The sequence below is a fragment of the Salvia splendens genome, chromosome 18 (genome assembly GCF_004379255.2).
Source record: "Salvia splendens isolate huo1 chromosome 18, SspV2, whole genome shotgun sequence".
Classification (NCBI taxonomy): Eukaryota; Viridiplantae; Streptophyta; class Magnoliopsida; order Lamiales; family Lamiaceae; genus Salvia; species Salvia splendens.
Genome location: NC_056049.1, coordinates 8,629,468 through 8,647,106, shown reverse-complemented (window position 1 = coordinate 8,647,106; position 17,639 = coordinate 8,629,468). Strand labels below are relative to the sequence as shown.

Genomic DNA, 17,639 nt, shown 5'->3' with positions numbered 1-17,639 from the left:
GTATTCTTGCAGTATCGTTGTAATATTAGAGCTATTTTTATTAAAATTGTGTGATCTTGCACTTGATATTTGAACTCGAAAATTACACATCAAGTTTTGGCGCCGTTGCCGGGGAGGGCAATAGATTGTTTAACTTCTAGTTTGTTTCTTTGTGTTTTATTTTATTTGATCTTTCTTTTTATTTTGAAGGTACTCATTTCGTGTTTTTGGGAGGTAATAGCCATCTACCACGTCTGGCCTTGAAGACGAAGGAGTATATATATATTTTTTTAGGTGATATTTTTCTGACTCTTAGTTTAGTAATTAGGTAGTTTAGTTTTCAATCAAGCACACACTTTTATAGAACTTACCCTGAAGTTGTCGAGAGGTCTCGCTTTCGGTAATAGTGAAATATATATTGTTTGTGTTTGGTTTCTTTTCGGTTGCGCAGGTTATTAAAAAATAAAAAATAGTAAATGCACACACGATCACAGGGTACACCACCGTTTGGATTACTCTGTTATCAAAGAAGGAGAGGGTTTAGAGGTTCAGCTATCGAGATTTATCCGAACTATCCGAGTCCAATCAGAAGTAACTCACTCTTTGGTAAAGAAATGGAGGATTGTCAAGAGTCAGACGTTGAATCAATGGCAGAGAACAACAATGAGATTCCACCACCCGTGGGAAGGTTTGGCGATACTCTCAGATCGGGAATTGAGCACCCGGGGGAGTTTGCTTATGCAAATGATAACGTCAACATTCCACCTCACTACATTAGTTTGGTGAATGGAGGAAATCTTTTCCACGGTCGGGATGACGAAGATCCGGTGAGCCATCTTAATGCCTTTTATGAATTGACTAACTCTCATAGACCTCCAAATGTGGAGCATCATCGGATTAAGAGGGCATTATTTTCGTTCTCATTAAGGGAGAAAGCAAGAGGGTGGTATGATTCATTACCGGGCTACAACATAGCAACATTCCAAGAGTTGAAGTCGTTGTTTCTTTTGGAATACAATTCTCCAATGAAGATCGAGAAGTTGAGAGAGGAGATCACTTCATTCCGACAGAAATATGACGAGTCCTTCGCAAAAGCATGAAAGAGATTCACAGAAATGCTAAGGAAATGCCCAAGTCATGGTTTAGCTCCGGGGCATGACCTCTTGAAATTCTACAAAGGGCTCAACAATGAAGGCACATGATTAGTTACTGCAGGCTCAAATGGGAACTTATATGATCTAACTCATGATGAGGTTAGAGCCCTATTCCAAAGATTGGCGAATAATCAGAGAAATTGGCATAATCCAAGAAGAGCGGCTGAGAAGGCAGGAGATACATTTGGTGCTACCAAATATGCGGAAAGAGTGACAGCAATAGAAGCTCAATTGGCAGTCATAAGCACCCAAATGTCGTCAATGACAAAAGCAGTGAAATCTTTTCAACTGACTCCTCAACCTCAAGCAGTGGCTATATTGAAGTGTGGATTGTGCCAAGGCGGACATCATATGGATCAGTGTCCAAGTCTTCAAGGACCACCAGTGGAGGACGTAAACTACATTGGTAACAATCGTCAAGGGTTCAACCAAGGAAATCAATACAACAATCAGCAGAATTGGAGGCCTCAACAAACAAATTGGAATCAAGTTGGTCCTAGCAACACTTCAGGTACTCAATGGAGGAACAACACTAACCCCCAGGTTTTGAGAAGAAGTCATCAGTTGAGGATCAATTGGGTCAGATTTTCTCTTTTATGACTAAAAGTCAAAAGGAGAATGAGAACTTCAAAGATAAAACAGTGGAAAAGTTTGGGCAGATCGAGGCTACTATGAGGAATCTTTAGACTCAAATTGGACAGCTTGCAACAACATCGCATACAAGAATTCCTAATACCATCCCGAGTAATACAGTGCCCAATCCTAGAGGCAATGAACAGTGTAAGGTAGTGACTTTGAGAAGTGGTCGCGAGTTGGATTCGACACCATTAATGGACGGTCAAGGTACTTCCGGCATCTCACACGCAGGGGCGGATGAGATGTTAGGCTTGCATTCCTCGCACGCAGGGGCGGACGAGGCATGTAAGGGAAGTCCCGCGTTGGTGCATGGGGCCCAACATGGTCAAGAACAGGCTGCATCCGGCAGCAAGGAACATGGTGAAGAATCCGAGTTAAGTGGAAAGTTTTCTGTAGAAGAGAAATGAAAGAAAATAGTGGAAATGGAGTCAAAGAGAAAGATGACGACAAGTCCGGCACAAGATCCTAAAAGCAAGTTCAACTTCCCCGATCATATTCCTCCTCCACCATATCCACCCAAAAGGAAGAAGAGGGTTCCAAAAGAGAAAAGTTTCGAGTGGATGATGAATGTGATCCAAAAAGTGAATGTGGATGTATCATTAGTGGACCTCTTCACTAACTTTCCCAAGTTCTCCAAGTTCTTTAAAGATATGATGGCAAACAAGGAGAAACTACAAGATGATGGAATAGTGGCTTTGAGCATGAATTGCTCACAACTGATTTCTAGAATGATGCCAATGAAGAAGAGGGACCCCGAAAGTGGTGTGATTCCTTGTGAGATCAGCAATACAATCTTCACAAAATGCTTATTAGATCAAGGATCAGGGATTTCACTGATGGCATTGAAAACTGTTCGTGCCATTGGCCTAGATGAGAGAATGGAGCCTATTGACATTGCTCTACAATTGGCTGATCATTCAATAGTGAAGCCCACCGGAATAGTAGAGGATGTCTTGGTCAAAGTCGACAAATTCGTCATCCTTGTTGATTTCATAGTCTTGGACATGCCCGAGTACAAAGAGGTACCAATTCTGTTTGGTAGACCATTTCTTGCCACGAGAGATGTGTTGCTTGGAGAAAAAGACAACTCTGTCACGTTCAGAATTAATGGTAAACAAGTGACCATTAATGTAGAGAAGACGATGAAGCACCCTAGTGATGCAAAAGCGTGTTTTAGAGTTGATGTCCTCGACAAGTGCATATTTGACAAGATGTGTTGCTCGGCAAAAATAGAAGGAAGCGTATATGACAAGGGAGCTTGGAAAGAGACTTTGGTTCGACAATCAAAGTAAATTTTGATGAAACAGAAGATTCTCCAGTTGATCAACCAAGTCTCGAGAATGAATGTGTGGTGGATACTTTTGTGGCAGATGTGAAACCTTCAATCGAAGTACCACCAAAGCTTGAATTGAAGCCACTCCCAACAAATCTGAAATATGTCTTCCTTGGTGATGACGAAACTTTACCGGTTGTGATATCGGCTTTGTTGAATAATGAAGAGGAATCCAAATTAATAGAGCTACTGAAGTCGCACAAGCAAGCTCTAGGATGGTCCATTGCCGATATCAAAGGAATTAGCCTGCAATATGTATGCATAAAATTCTGATGGAAGATGGAGCTAAACCGGTAAGAGAGAGACAAAGAAGGTTGAACCCACTTATGCAAGAAGTGGTGGAAAAAGAAGTTAAGAAATTGTTGAAATTTGGGATGATCTATCCCATATCCGATAGTGAGTGGGTTATCCCGGTGCAATGTGTACCGAAGAAAGGAGGAATAACCGTGACAGTCAATGAAAAGAATGAAGTGTTAGCAACTCGATTGGTAAACTCATGGAGAGTTTGCATGGACTATAGAAGATTGAACAAGGCGACAAGAAAAGATCACTTTCCGTTGCCATTTCTAGATCAGTTGCTTGATAGGATTGCAGGTTATTCTCACTACTGCTTCTTAGATGGATACTCGGGGTATAATCAGATTGCAATTGCCCCGGAAGATCAAGAAAAGACGACATTCACATATCCTATTGGTACTTATGCCTTCCGCCGGATGCCTTTTGGTTTATGCAATGCACCGGCTACATTTCAACGTTGCATGATGGCAATATTTTGTGACATGAATGAAGACATCATGGAGATCTTTATGGATGATTTCTCTGTCTTTGGATCCTCATTTGACCTCTGTTTAGAAAATTTGAGACTGGTCTTGCAAAGATGTGAAGAATCTAATCTCGTGCTTAATTGGGAGAAGTGTCAATTCATGGTCAAAGAATGCATAGTTTTGGGACACAAGGTGTCTGAGTTGGGATTGGAGATGGATAAGGCTAAGATTGAAGTGATTTCTAAGTTACCTCCCCCAACGAATGTGAAGGGCATCCGTAGTTTCCTTGGTCATGCGGGATTCTACCGAAGATTCATAAAAGAATTTTCAAAGATTGCAAAGCCACTTTGCAACTTACTTGAGAAGGATGTCAAGTTCGTCTTTGATGATAAATGTCTTGAGGCATTTGAATTGCTTAAGAAAAAGCTAGTCGAAGCTCCTATTATTATCACACCTGATTGGTCGAAACCATTTGAGTTGATGTGTGATGCTTCGGACTATACTGTGGGGGCCGTTTTAGGCCAAAGGAGAGACAAGGTCCTACATGCTATCTACTATGCTAGCAAAGTACTCAATGATGCCCAATTGAACTACACCACGACGGAGAAGGAAATGTTAGCAGTTGTGTATGCTTTTGAGAAGTTTCGTGCATACCTACTTGGCACGAAGGTGGTAGTGTTCACGGACCATTCAACTATCAAATATTTGATGAATAAGAAAGATGCAAAACCTCGGTTGGTGAGATGGATCCTATTATTGCAAGAATTTGATGTGGAAATTAAAGATAAAAAGAGGACCGAGAATTTGGTACCTGATCATCTTTCTAGGCTAGAGGGCTTGGAAGAGACGGAAGATGAGAAAAAGATGAGGATCAATGAAAAATTTCCCGACGAGCAAGTGTTGCAAGTGGAAGCTCGGGAAACATATGTGTCGTGGTTTGCTAATTTGGCGAACTACCTTGTCACGGGCATTATACCAGAAGGGTTGTCTTCTAATCAAAATAAGAAATTTTTGAGTGATACCCGCATGTATGTTTGGGAAGATCCATTTCTCTTCCGTATTTGTAGTGATGGAGTCATTCGAAGGTGTGTTGGAGAGCATGAGCACCTTTAGATTTTGTCTGCTTGCCATGATTCTGAATATGACGGCCACTTTGGAGCACGTCGAACTGCATTTAAAGTGCTTCAGTCAGGATTCTTTTGGCCATCGATCTTCAAGGAAGCGAAAGCCTATGTAGAGAGATGTGACAATTGTCAAAGAACCGGCAATATCTCGTGGAGAAATGAAATGCCAATGAATAATATTCACGAGGTAGAACTCTTTGATGTTTGGGGAATAGACTTCATGGACCGTTTTCCAAGTCTAATGGGCAACAATATATTCTCGTAGCTGTCGATTATGTCTCTAAGTGGGTAGAGGCAGTGGCCTCGGCAACCAATGATGCCAAAGTGGTGTTGAAGTTTATCAAGAATCACATCTTTAACCGCTTTGGGACACCACGAGCTATTATTAGTGATGGAGGAACTCATTTTAGTGATGGGACACCATGTTGAAGTTTATCAAGAATCACAAGTTGTTTGAAAACCTCCTAGGAAAGTATGGTGTCCAACACAAGGTTGCTACTCCTTATCATCCCCAAACTAGTGGTCAAGTTGAAGTCTTCAATCGAGAGATTAAGCGGGTTCTTGAGAAAGTTGTGAAGCCGTCTCGAAAGGATTGGGCTCAAAAGTTAGATGATGCTTTGTGGGCATATCGAACGGCATATAAGACCCCGATTGGAACTTCGTCATACAAGTTGGTCTTCGGAAAAGCTTGTCATTTGCCGGTAGAGCTTGAGCATAAAGCTTATTGGGCTTTGCAAAGGCTAAATTTGGATTATGATGCTGCAGCCGAGAAGAGAATGTTTGACATGAATGAAATGGATGAGTTTAGGCTTCATGCTTATGAGAGCGTTGATCTCTACAAGAAGCGTGCTAAGAAGATACATGATGAAGCCATTAAGCCTCGTTATTTCCATGAAGGACAACTGGTCCTTTTATACAATTCTCGGCTCAAACTGTTTCCAGGCAAGCTCAAGTCAAGATGGTGGGGTCCTTATGTGGTGCACAAGGTGTACCCCTATGGTGCTGTGGATATTCGAGATCAGAAAAATGACACTCTTTGGAAGGTGAATGGCCAACGCTTGAAGGCCTATGTTGGAGTTGAAAGTGGCATAGAGGCAAGAAAAGTGGCTACGCTAGTGGAACCAAAAGCGTAGATCAAGGATGAAGAAAGTCGAGCCAACGACTATAAACAAAGGCACTGATTGGGAGGCAACCCAAGTTTTTATTTTTCTTTTATTTTTGATTTCTTATGTTGTAGGTTTTGTTTGCTCAATTCTTTCCTCTAACATTTATTTTGAATTGAGTGTTTCTTTTTGTAGGTTTTGTTTCTTTTTGTAGGAGCAACATGGAGATTTGACTTATATTGGAGCTTATAAGGAAGCACACCCACAAAGGAATATACACCCACCCTCCCACCCGAATCCACTATGGACTTCATGCCAAGTTTGGGAGAGTTTTCTTACCCTTTACTTTTTATGTTCTTCTTTGCATGCATTGAGGACAATAAAGCATTCAAGTTTGAGGGGGTTTTTCAATGATTTTTATGCATGATGCATGTTTTTTTGGAGTATTGTATGATAAAGGTGTGTTGAATCCTGTAATTGACGGGTGCATGCTTTATCTTCGGCTTTCTGGTTGGGAAATGTTGCTTGATTTTACTTGATCTTTGAAGCTTAGGATGGATGGAATTTGTGCATGAATTTATTTGAAAGAGTATTTTGTGATTACAACCGATTTCTTGAGTTGAGGAGAGTATAAAAGTCACATGTCTTGTGGAAATTATCTTGGATTGATTTGCTTTATCGAGTGAAGTGCTTGTATTCATTTGTGTCAATGATATGGGAGGATAAGACACTAGGATGAACTCCATGGCCAAATGATCACATGCCTAGTCCAACAAATGATCCACTAGAAGCCACTTTGAGCTTAATTCCCTATTGTTTGTGTAAACACTTAGCCGATCACTTAGCTACTTAAATAAGTCTCATTTTAGCCTCATCAATAGACCTTGCTACTATTTGAGTGCTAAATACAAGTTTGAGCTTTGTGGTTTGAGTTTTGAGTGTTGGGTGGTGTCTTGTAAGAGTGTAGACATTTTTAGACTTGATGTAATGCATAGGTGAAAAAAAATGAAGTTCTTAAAAAAAAAGAAAAAGAAAAAGACGACCTCCAAATTTGCAAAAGTCGAGGTCTTATCTTTAAAAAAAAAGTTTGATGAAATAAAGATAGAGCTTCTATTTTTAAGATGTAATCTTGTCTAGAATGGATCTCAAGTTTGGGGGAGTGAAAGTTTGGTTGTAATTTGAAGATCTTATTGTTTGATTCTTTGGAAGGAAGTCGTAGGAGGAAATAATTTGGCACTCAAATGTGTAGCTTTTGAGCTCACTATCCATATTTATCCTACCTCATCCCTAGCCCCATTACAACTTTGAATTAAGTCCTTGGACCTTATTGTTGATACATTGTGGATGTTTTGTAAATAGCTCGGTAGAGTTAAAGAAGTTTGATTTGAAATCCGCGAGTCTATGTGATTAGTAATGCTTGATGAGTCAATGACAACGTTTTGAGTTGTATGATCTTATGCTTGGACTAACTTTGACGTGCACCTTGACTTGAAGTTCTAGGTTGTTGAGTGATTGTTCTTGAGAGTGGGAAATCTTGATTGGAAATGTTGGGGGTTTAGATTTTGTCATTCACATCCCTATTTGATTCGTTGTGATGAAAACTTTTAATGGGTTAGACTTTGTAGAATAATTGTGCTTAAAGTTCATATTGCTCGAGGGCGAGCAAGAACTCAAGTTTGGGGGTATTTGATGCGAAGCATTTTTCCATATTTTTTCCCATTCGTTCTACATATTTTTATACAAGTTATGACTTATTAACCTCCAAATACCTCCTTGTGTTGAGAAACCATTCTCCGTGATCTTTATCATCTTCATAACCTCCGGAGAGTGCAACAGACTGAGCCCCATGATCAGACTGACCACCGTCTGCAAGTTCACACAATTACACTACCCGCCCGGGTAGCTTCTCTTAGGCATGCGGAGTCCAGAGCTTATCACCCGACTGGGTGAGTTTTGCACCAATAAATACACCCGGTCGGGTGAGATTCGGAAGGCATAAAAGTCCAGAGAGGATGAAATTCTTATCACCCGGTCGGGGGTGAATTCTTAGTTGCAAAAATCCACCCGTCCGGGTGGGTCAATTCAAACTGCAACTTGGCAGTTCTCGTCAGTTTTTGGACGGTTTTGAAAAGAAAAGGACGAGAAATTGGAGAGTGAAGAAAAAAGAAGAAAAGAGGAGGAAGGGAGGAAATGAATTGATAAAAAAATTGAGGAGATTGGTTTGGGTGATTGGAAGGCACGACTCCTGGAGTGATTTTGGAAACTTGAAGAAAATATTGTAAGGGGAAAGTGATGTATTGCTATTGAAGATTTGGGAGATATCATCATCTTCAAGCTCCATGGTTTCAAGGATTTTCATCTCCATTATATTTGTTCCTAGTTTAATTATGATAGGCTAAGAACTCCAGTGTTGCTCCAAACTTGTTGTTAGACAAATAAATTTCGTGATTTATCCGATGTTCGTTTCTATTTCATGATCGTCTTTGCTACTTGTACATTGAATGAAATTATCCCTCAAGGTGCATCTTTTGTGATAGTTTTACTTTCTTATTTTGATGTCTCTTTAGCTTGAAATAAGATAGACCAAAGTAGTATTGAATTATCATTTGAACTCGTTTAGATGACAAATTGATAATGGATGTTAAGCATAATTGAAACGGTTCTATGAATCTAGCGCTTCCGCAGGATTTTTAGAATTGTGGAATTGGTTCTAAGAATATGTTTTTAGCTATTCTTTGACCATTTGTGTTTAGCATGTTTAGTGTCTACACCTTAGTTTGTTTTTATTTTCCCGAATGTTATGAGATAGAATTGAATATATAAGATAAATCCTCTTGTTGTCTACAAATGTTTGGAGTAACAATCTCATCTCTTGATACATCTTTCTCGTTTTAGTTCCTTTGTTTGTTTTTGCATGATTTTGAAATAAAAAATCTTCAAATCGAAATCTTCTTTAGTATGTGTTTTGTTTACTTTAGAATGACATAATCTTTGCCTTCCCTGTGGATCGACACTCGAAGTACTACATTCGACGTTGTATTCTTGCAGTATCGTTGTAATATTAGAATTATTTTTATTAAACTTGTGTGATCTTGCACTTGATATTTGAACTCGAAAATTACACATCAACCGGCGGAGTAGTTCTACTCAATTTCTATAAAATTGTATTTTAAATTATGTATTTTTTATTTTTTTTAGATTTTAATTATGTGTTTTTTTTATTTTTCTGAATTTTAAGTTATAATTTTATTTTATTTAATGAAGTGTGTTTTTATTAATTAAATTTATTGGAAATAAAAATAAAAAAGAAAATTGAATGAATAGTTAAGGGATGAGATGGTTAAGAGATGGAAGGTTGAAGGTGTTGTCTCTTAGTTAAGAGATGAGATGAAAAGTACAGTGGAGCTCATAAATAGTAAAGAGATAAGAATGTTAAAAGACGCATACGAGGCAATGTTGCCGATGATATAAAAATGGGATGGGATCCCCTGCTGTGGTGGGAGCACAGCAGGGGCTGCTGCTCCTCACAAAAATATTTTAATTTTTTTTTTTTTTTTTTTTATTAATTTGAATTTAATATTAAAATATTTGTATGGGAGAGGCACAGCAGCCCCTGCTGTGCTCCCACCACAGCAGGGGATCCCATCCCTATAAAAATCCCCAAATGATACTGAGAATAAGGACAATAAATCATCATAGCACGAATCCATTGCAAAAACAAAATCAATAATCATCTCCAAATCACTGCTAAAAGTTTATTACCACAAAATTGAAAGCAAAACAACCAAAATCAGTATCAGAAAAATCAGAATTCATCAGTACGTAATAAGTCACTGTACAAAAACAGCATAGCCTCCGACACCTACACACTAAATAAAATAAATGCTTACATATATTTTAAAAAAAAACATCTTACATTAATTATATGTCTTGTCACCTTAACATCACCCACCCAAAAAATATTAAAAAAAAACAATTCTACTCTGATTGTTAATTAAAATGGAAATTAAAAGGACTAGAAATGAAATTTCAGTGTATGATTTTTTTTTTAATTTGTAATTAAGGGTTGTAAAAATGGCCGGCGCATCTGCATTTCCAGCCGAGCGGCTTGTAATTGGAGTACCTGTTTCCGGCGGAGGAGTAATCGGCGGGCCCCACGCGGCTGTGGCTCGGCAGCGTCGGCACCTGCACCGCCATGCACGGGTGGCACTCGTTGCATTTGTTGTGGCAGCTTGGCGGCGTCGAGCCGAGCCGGGTCTTCTCCGCCGCCACCGAATCCTGCGCCGGAAAAATTTTAAAAAAATAATTAGTTAATTAATTAATTAATTGTTTGAAAAAATCTATTCTTAAATGTACAAGCAATGATGCATAAGGGGGTTGTACCGCGAGAGTGTTGGAGGAATGGAAAATTGATGCGAGGAGGATGAGGGAGAGGAGGATTAAGGGGAAATTCATGGACATGGTTGCATTTTTTGAGAAAATTGGAAGGGAAAATTGATTCTTGGAGTTGGAGAGGGCAATGGATAGAGAGAGAAATTTGAAAGGTGATGAGAGAGAAAGTAGGCTGTAGGTGTCTACATAATTTTGAAAGTGGAGAAGAAAACAAATTACTATCAGGGAAGGTGGTGATAGTGTGGGGATGAGGGTTGAAAACAACTAGACACACTACTCCAAAATAATTGCACGGGTGTACACTATTTTTGGTTCGGTTTTTTGCCAAAACTAAATCGAACTGAACTAAATTGGAAAACCGAATTTTTTCTTAAATGAAAACTGAATCGAATCAAATTAACCGAAAAAACAAACTCCGAAAAATCGAAAACCGAATTATAAAAACTGAATTAAACTGAAAAACCGAAATTATATAAAATATGTATAAAAAAAACTGAAAATATATAAAATATTAAAAAAAACAAAACCTACAAATGTATACACAAAGACACACTAATTTGTTAACATTACTGTAATCTATATTTAAATAAAGGCCTAAACTCTTAATTTATATAGTATAGCACAACAAACTGTATAAAAATAATTAAAATGATCTAAATTTAAAAAAATTACAAAATGAATGGAAGAGAAAGAAATATTAAAAGATCTAAATCCACAATTTTTTATGGAAAATCTCTTTTCAATTTTCACGTGATATGCATTAGGGTTAGGTATTTTAAGTTAAATATATACAATAAATATATATATATATAAATATATATATATATAGAGTCGTGATCATATGATAACCCCTAAATATCGTAATAACCCTATAACCAAATCTGGACCATATATATTTCTAATCATGCGGTTGAGATTCAAACTTAGATTTACTTCATAAAAAAAAGCACGGGGGCAAAACTGTCATTTCTCTCATTTAATTTCTGAATTTCGCCAAATACCACGTAAAATGATAAAATGATAGGTTTATTGCATAGAATGATAGTTTTGAGATTCAAACTTAGATTTACTTCATAAAAAAAGCGCGGGAGTAAAACTGTCATTTCCCTCATTTAATTTCTGAATTTCGCCAAATATCACGTAAAATGATAAAATGATAAAATGATATGTTTATTGTATAGAATGATAGTTTTGCCGGATAGAATGATACTTTAAGTTGATAAAATGATACTTTTGACTGACTGATAAAATGATAGGTTTATTGCATAGAATGATAGTTTTGCCAGATAGAATGATACTCTGAGTTGATAGAATGATACTTTTGACTGACTGATAAAATGATAAAATGATAGGTTTATTGCATAGAATGATAGTTTTGCCGGATAGAATGATACTCTGAGTTGATAAAATGATACTTTTGACTGACTGATAAAATGATAAAATGATAAAATGATATATGTTAGGTTTATTGCATAGAATGATAGTTTTTCCGGATAGAATGATACTCTGAGTTTATAAAATGATACTTTTATCTTATAAATGTTAGATTTACTGCATAAAATGATAGTTTTGCCGGATAGAATGATACTTTCAGCCGATAGAATAATAGTTTTGCCGGGTAGAATGATACTTTCAGCCGATAGAATGATAGGTATTTTTGGTGTATAAAATGATACTTTTACCTGATAAAATGATAATCTAAGCGGATAAAATGACAGTAACCTTATAAAAATGATACCCTGAGTTGATAAAATGATACGTTTACTCCTTTGTAGGTTTGTATATTATGTATTGTGCCGATTATATTGGGTTTATTGCATAGAATGATAGTTTTGCCGGATAGAATGATACTCTGAGTTGATAAAATGATACTTTTGACTGACTGATAAAATGATAAAATGATATATGTTAGGTTTATTGCATAGAATGATAGTTTTGCGGGATAGAATGATACTTTCAGCCGATAGAATGATAGTTTTGCCGGGTAGAATGATACTTTCAGCCGATAAAATGATAGGTATTTTTGGTGTATAAAATGACATTTTTGTTTAATAAAATGATACTTTTACCTGATAAAATGATAATCTAAGCGGATAAAATGACAGTAACCTTATAAAAATGATAGTTTAGCTGAAGAAATTGCATATAAGCTGATAAAATGATACTTTAACGTGACAAAATGACATAAAACTGATAAAATGATAGTTTTGCCGGATAGAATGATACTTTCAGCCGATAGAATGATAGGTATTTTTTGTGTATAAAATGACATTTTTGTTTAATAAAATGATACTTTTATCTGATAAAATGATAATCTAAGCGGATAAAATGACAGTAACCTTATAAAAATGATACTCTGAGTTGATAAAATGATACGTTTACTGCTTTGTGATAAAATGATAGGTTTATTTCATAGAATGATAGTTTTGCCGGATAGAATGATACTCTGAGTTGATATAATGATACTTTTGACTGACTGATAAAATGATAAAATGATAAAATGATATATGTTATGTTTATTGCATTTAATGATAGTTTTGCCGGATAGAGTGATACTCTGAGTTGATAAAATGATACTTTTGACTGACTGATAAAATGATAAAATGAGCGAAATTCAGAAATTAAATGAGCGAAATTTGGATACGTAAATTTTATCATGAGCGAAATGACATATTTACCCCCGCACTTTTTTTATGAAGTAAATCTAAGTTTGAATCTAGACCACGTGATTTTAAAAATATGTGGTCCAGATTTAGTTATAGGGTTGTTACGAAAATTGGGGTTATCTATATATATATAGATATATATATATATATATATATATATATAGGGGTGTATTCAATGTCGAACTAATTTTAATGACCGAACTAGAGACCAAATCTTGTCCACCTATTTTTATTATCTTGTGGTCATAATTAATTCAATCAAATATTATTAAATATTGCCTAATTATATTATAATATTTTAAAATATATAGCTGGGGGATTCTTTTGTAATTTTAACTTGAGCGGTTATCACCTTTTCCATAATTCAAGCCATGTGAATATGGAAAAGATTATACTGTTATTCCATTCCATCGCGATTATTCTGCAATTCCATTCCATCAATTAAATCTCCAATTCCATTCCATCGTGATATTCAACAAGCTCTCCTTCAAATTACAATCTCTGTCTCAATGAAAAAATAGAACAATCCTTCTCCCGCATCTTAATTTTGCCGGATGCAGCAAACGTCCGATCGAACAATCCTTCGCTCACTGCCTCTCTCTCTCTCGTGCCTCTGCCTTCGCCGGGAGTGGCGGCAGGCCACCGGTCATCCCCCCTCTCTCTCGCTCAAAATGAACCAATGTAGTGTGCCACCACTGCCGCTGCTACACTGTCGTCATTTCAATCACTTCATCTTATAATAACTGTATTTCATCTTATAATGAAATAACTTCACCCGAGAAAAAGAAAACTTTCGATTAAAACCTCCCTCATCCATCTTCTACATCTCGCTCACTGCATCTCTCTCCAGTGCCTATCTATGCCTTCGCCGACGAGTGGCGGCTCCATTCCCCCTCTCACTCACGTGTGGCCTCTCTCTCTCAAGCCCCTAGCGAAATAGATGTCCATCCTCCCGACGTTGTCAAAACCAAGGGTTCAGGAAGACGACCTCTTACAAGCCTTGAGCAAGCTATGAAGATGAAGGCAAAGCCTGGTCGTAAATGTGCCGAATGCGGCGAGGTTGGTAATCATGATGCAAGAAATTGCAAAAAGATTAAGGAGATGCAAAAGAAAAAGTAATACAAGATATCTTTCGTCACGATGTCTTGATGTATTGTCTCAGTTTTTTAACTTCTTTATATTTTTCTTAGATGAATATATTTTCTGTTTCGATGAATATAGTTTCATAATAAATGAAGTAGTTAGGCTATTCAAATTACGTTTTGGATGGATGAACTAATCTGATGGTTTGATGAATAAATATCTACACAAAATGAATAATTTTTAATATAGAGTGATCTCTTTATATTATCATTCATATTTTATCGAATTCATAAAATGTTTTTTCATACTATAGTACATTTACTTCATAGTAAAACCATGTTTCCGCAGCCCTCAGTATAAAAATTCCATAATATATTATTTAATCTAATAAAAATCTCTAACAAGTGTACTACACAATATACCAGTTTTGGTTACTTTAAGCTAATAAAAAGGGAAGATTTAGACTATTCGGTTTACAGTTTACGTGGGAAAAATTGTTCCGATTTCAAATATCAAAACATCACTTCTTCTTAAGGTAACATGCTATCATTTTTTCAACATCAATGTCCTTGTTTTTGCTTTCCTCTACGTAGTAACTCGTGATGCGCTTGTTGTTGAGGCATTCATGACTGATTATTGCATTCATCAAGGTTGAACAATATTTGGACCACAATTAAAATTCCTGAATTGTGGATAGCTCGCCAGAACGGTTTTCCAATTGAATACAGTTGTACTAGAATCAGAAAACACAAAATCAGAAAACAAACCGAGAATTTGAAAACACAAAATCAGGAAATATGAATGATGAACTACATTACCATATGCACTGAACTTTAAAACGAGGATCAGAAAACATGAAGGATGAACTAAATTACCATATGCGCTGAACCTATTTGAAGAAATACGGGAATTTGAAAACACTTCATATATCACACACATAAATCATTCACAAACCACCTACTAACACCAATCAGAAGTAAAAACTCATCTAAAACTGAACACACTTCATATATCGCACACATAAATCATTCACAAACCACCAACTGACACCAATCAGAAGTAAATACTTCATCATATGCAGAAAAGATTTCATTTTATAATTAAATAAAATCAGCTAAATCATTTTCATTTTCTTCCAATAAATACTTCAGCTTATGTTCAAAATACTTCATCGAACAATTTCATAACTTCAGTTATATCGGAACACTTTACTGAACTAAAATCAAACGACAAAGTTTGGACCAAAATTAAAATTCCTGAATTGTTGATAGCTCACCAGAACGGTTTTCCAATTGAATACAGTTGTACTAGAATCAGAAAACACAAAATCAGAAAACAAACCGAGAATTTGAAAACACAAAATCAGGAAATATGAAGGATGAACTAAATTACCATATGCACTGAAATTTAAAACGAGGATCAGAAAACATGAGGATGAACTAAATTACCATATGCGCTGAACTTATTTGAAAAATACGAGAATTTGAAAACACAAAATCTAAACAAAATAAACAAATGCTTTGAACTCACTGACTCCAGATGAAGTTTTGGAGCGCAACATCCGCTCACCTAAAACCAAAATTTTCGAGTTAAGGTTGTAGGGTTTTCGTAGATTGAGAAAAATGCTTAAGCAAAAAAAATACCGTTCAGTTTTGTAGATCTTGTCTCCACCATTGTTGAAATTCCACAGATAATCTATGATGGAGAATGCCGACGGAAGGAATTAATCGGTGAATAAGTGAAGAGAATGGGAGTATGACACACCGCGTTGGGGGAGAAGAGTGTGGGAGAAAGATGAAACGTTGAGCGGGAGACTGAAAGGGTGACTTTTGATTTACCCTAACACAATCTCCCTTGAATTACGCTACATTCAATTTTACCCAATTACAATAATTTACAGAATGACTAAGATGCCCTTTGGATAAACAATTTAATTCGTAGGATGAAATACGAATTTAAGAGTTAGGAGCTCTAATCTCAACCACTAATTTAAAATCCATTGGCTAATCTTTAGTCTCTAGTTCTACACTAAGAAGGTGTTGTGGGTATAAGGGGACCCTATATATATATATATATGATTGTGATCAAGATAGAACCATTCTTAAACGTAGAACCATTCTTAAACGTAGAACAAATGCCAAACGGAGGTCGTTAGATCTTTTAATCCAATGGTGTTGATTTGCACAACAACTTCCCATTACAACCAAAACTATTATTAATGGGTGAATGCAGATAAGTGAAAAAATAAAGCATGCATGGACTCTTCTTCGTTTCATTCATTCTTCCATCAACATGTGAGTTTTTTCACATGTTGAGTCCGGAATGTCGTGAAAACATAGTCTAATATGTATGATTTTTAATCTTGACCGTCATTTTTTCCTCATCCAATGAATAAAATATGTAGAGTTCTAGGTTCTACACTTAAGAATGGTTCTATCTTTAACGCAACCCTATATATATATATACATATATATATATATATATATGGCCGTGATAAACTACAAACTACAAACTACAAACTCTAATCCTATACACCCAATATAATTCATCAACGGTTTATGATTAGTACTCATCGTAATGTCAACATTTCTTATAAATTTGTCACCAATTGGGACTAAAAATACACGCTGATTTCATTAAGATTTGTTGAGATTACCTAATCCCCGTAATTGCGTCGTTTATAGTCACTCCCTCCACTATTACGTTTCATCTATACTGTTTCATCTCCTCTTTCAACCCCATTCCAACTTTTCCTCTTTCCTTCGAAATCCAGCGACGGTGCGTCTATTTGGCTGCGGCGGAAACATCAAATCGGATTCAGTGTTGAAGTGAAACATCCTCGCCGGCCTCATGAGTTCTGTAAGACGACGTGGCCAAGCTTCCGCTGATTCGATGGAATGTGAGTTTTTCCGGCTAAAATCATGCAATAGGTTTTTGGCAAATAATACGATTGGTGTATGATTTTAGAGTTGGTGTTGACATTGTTGACACTGTATGATTTTAGAGTAGGTGTTGACATTTTTTACCAATGAAAGGATCTTGGAGTTGTTGTTTACATTGATGTATTCACTGTTGACACTGTTGACATTATTGGGAATTATGATTTTAGAGTTGGCGTTGACATTGTTGACGAATGAATATTTTTAGAGTTGTTGGTGTCATTTGTTGACATAAGAGATGTCAAAAAATGAGGTATTGTGTTGACATAGGGGTGGGGTATGTTGATTCTATTCTCATGGACATTCTGTGCTGACATTCCAGGTTGAAACATGCTGTTGACATTCTCTACTAATAGTGTGTCGTTGAAATATGTTGTCACCACAGAATGGAATACTGTTGTGGCTGCTCTCATTGATCTTTTGAAACTTTCAGTGTTTCAATAAACATGCTACATTTATATTTTTA

At 36.5% G+C, this 17,639-nt stretch overlaps 2 protein-coding genes, 1 long non-coding RNA gene and 1 other non-coding gene across 4 annotated transcripts; 2 read left to right on the top strand and 2 right to left on the bottom strand.

Moving 5' to 3' along the window:
* Positions 1–1,016: 1,016 nt before the first annotated feature.
* Positions 1,017–1,123, bottom strand: LOC121778032. Its single transcript, XR_006045603.1, has one exon. It is a non-coding gene; the product is annotated as a small nucleolar RNA R71 (small nucleolar RNA).
* A 1,068-nt stretch (positions 1,124–2,191) lies between these two features.
* Positions 2,192–3,061, top strand: LOC121776693. Its single transcript, XM_042173876.1, has one exon. The coding sequence runs from the start codon at positions 2,192–2,194 to the stop codon at positions 3,059–3,061; it is 870 nt and encodes a 289-aa protein (XP_042029810.1).
* A 2,351-nt stretch (positions 3,062–5,412) lies between these two features.
* LOC121776692 lies at positions 5,413–6,123 on the top strand. The gene has a single exon (XM_042173875.1). The coding sequence runs from the start codon at positions 5,413–5,415 to the stop codon at positions 6,121–6,123; it is 711 nt and encodes a 236-aa protein (XP_042029809.1).
* A 3,760-nt stretch (positions 6,124–9,883) lies between these two features.
* LOC121776247 lies at positions 9,884–10,718 on the bottom strand. The gene is made up of 2 exons (XR_006045267.1): positions 10,477–10,718; positions 9,884–10,371 (listed from the first exon to the last, which is right to left on the bottom strand). It is a non-coding gene; the product is annotated as an uncharacterized LOC121776247 (long non-coding RNA).
* Between the last annotated feature and the right edge of the window lie 6,921 nt (positions 10,719–17,639).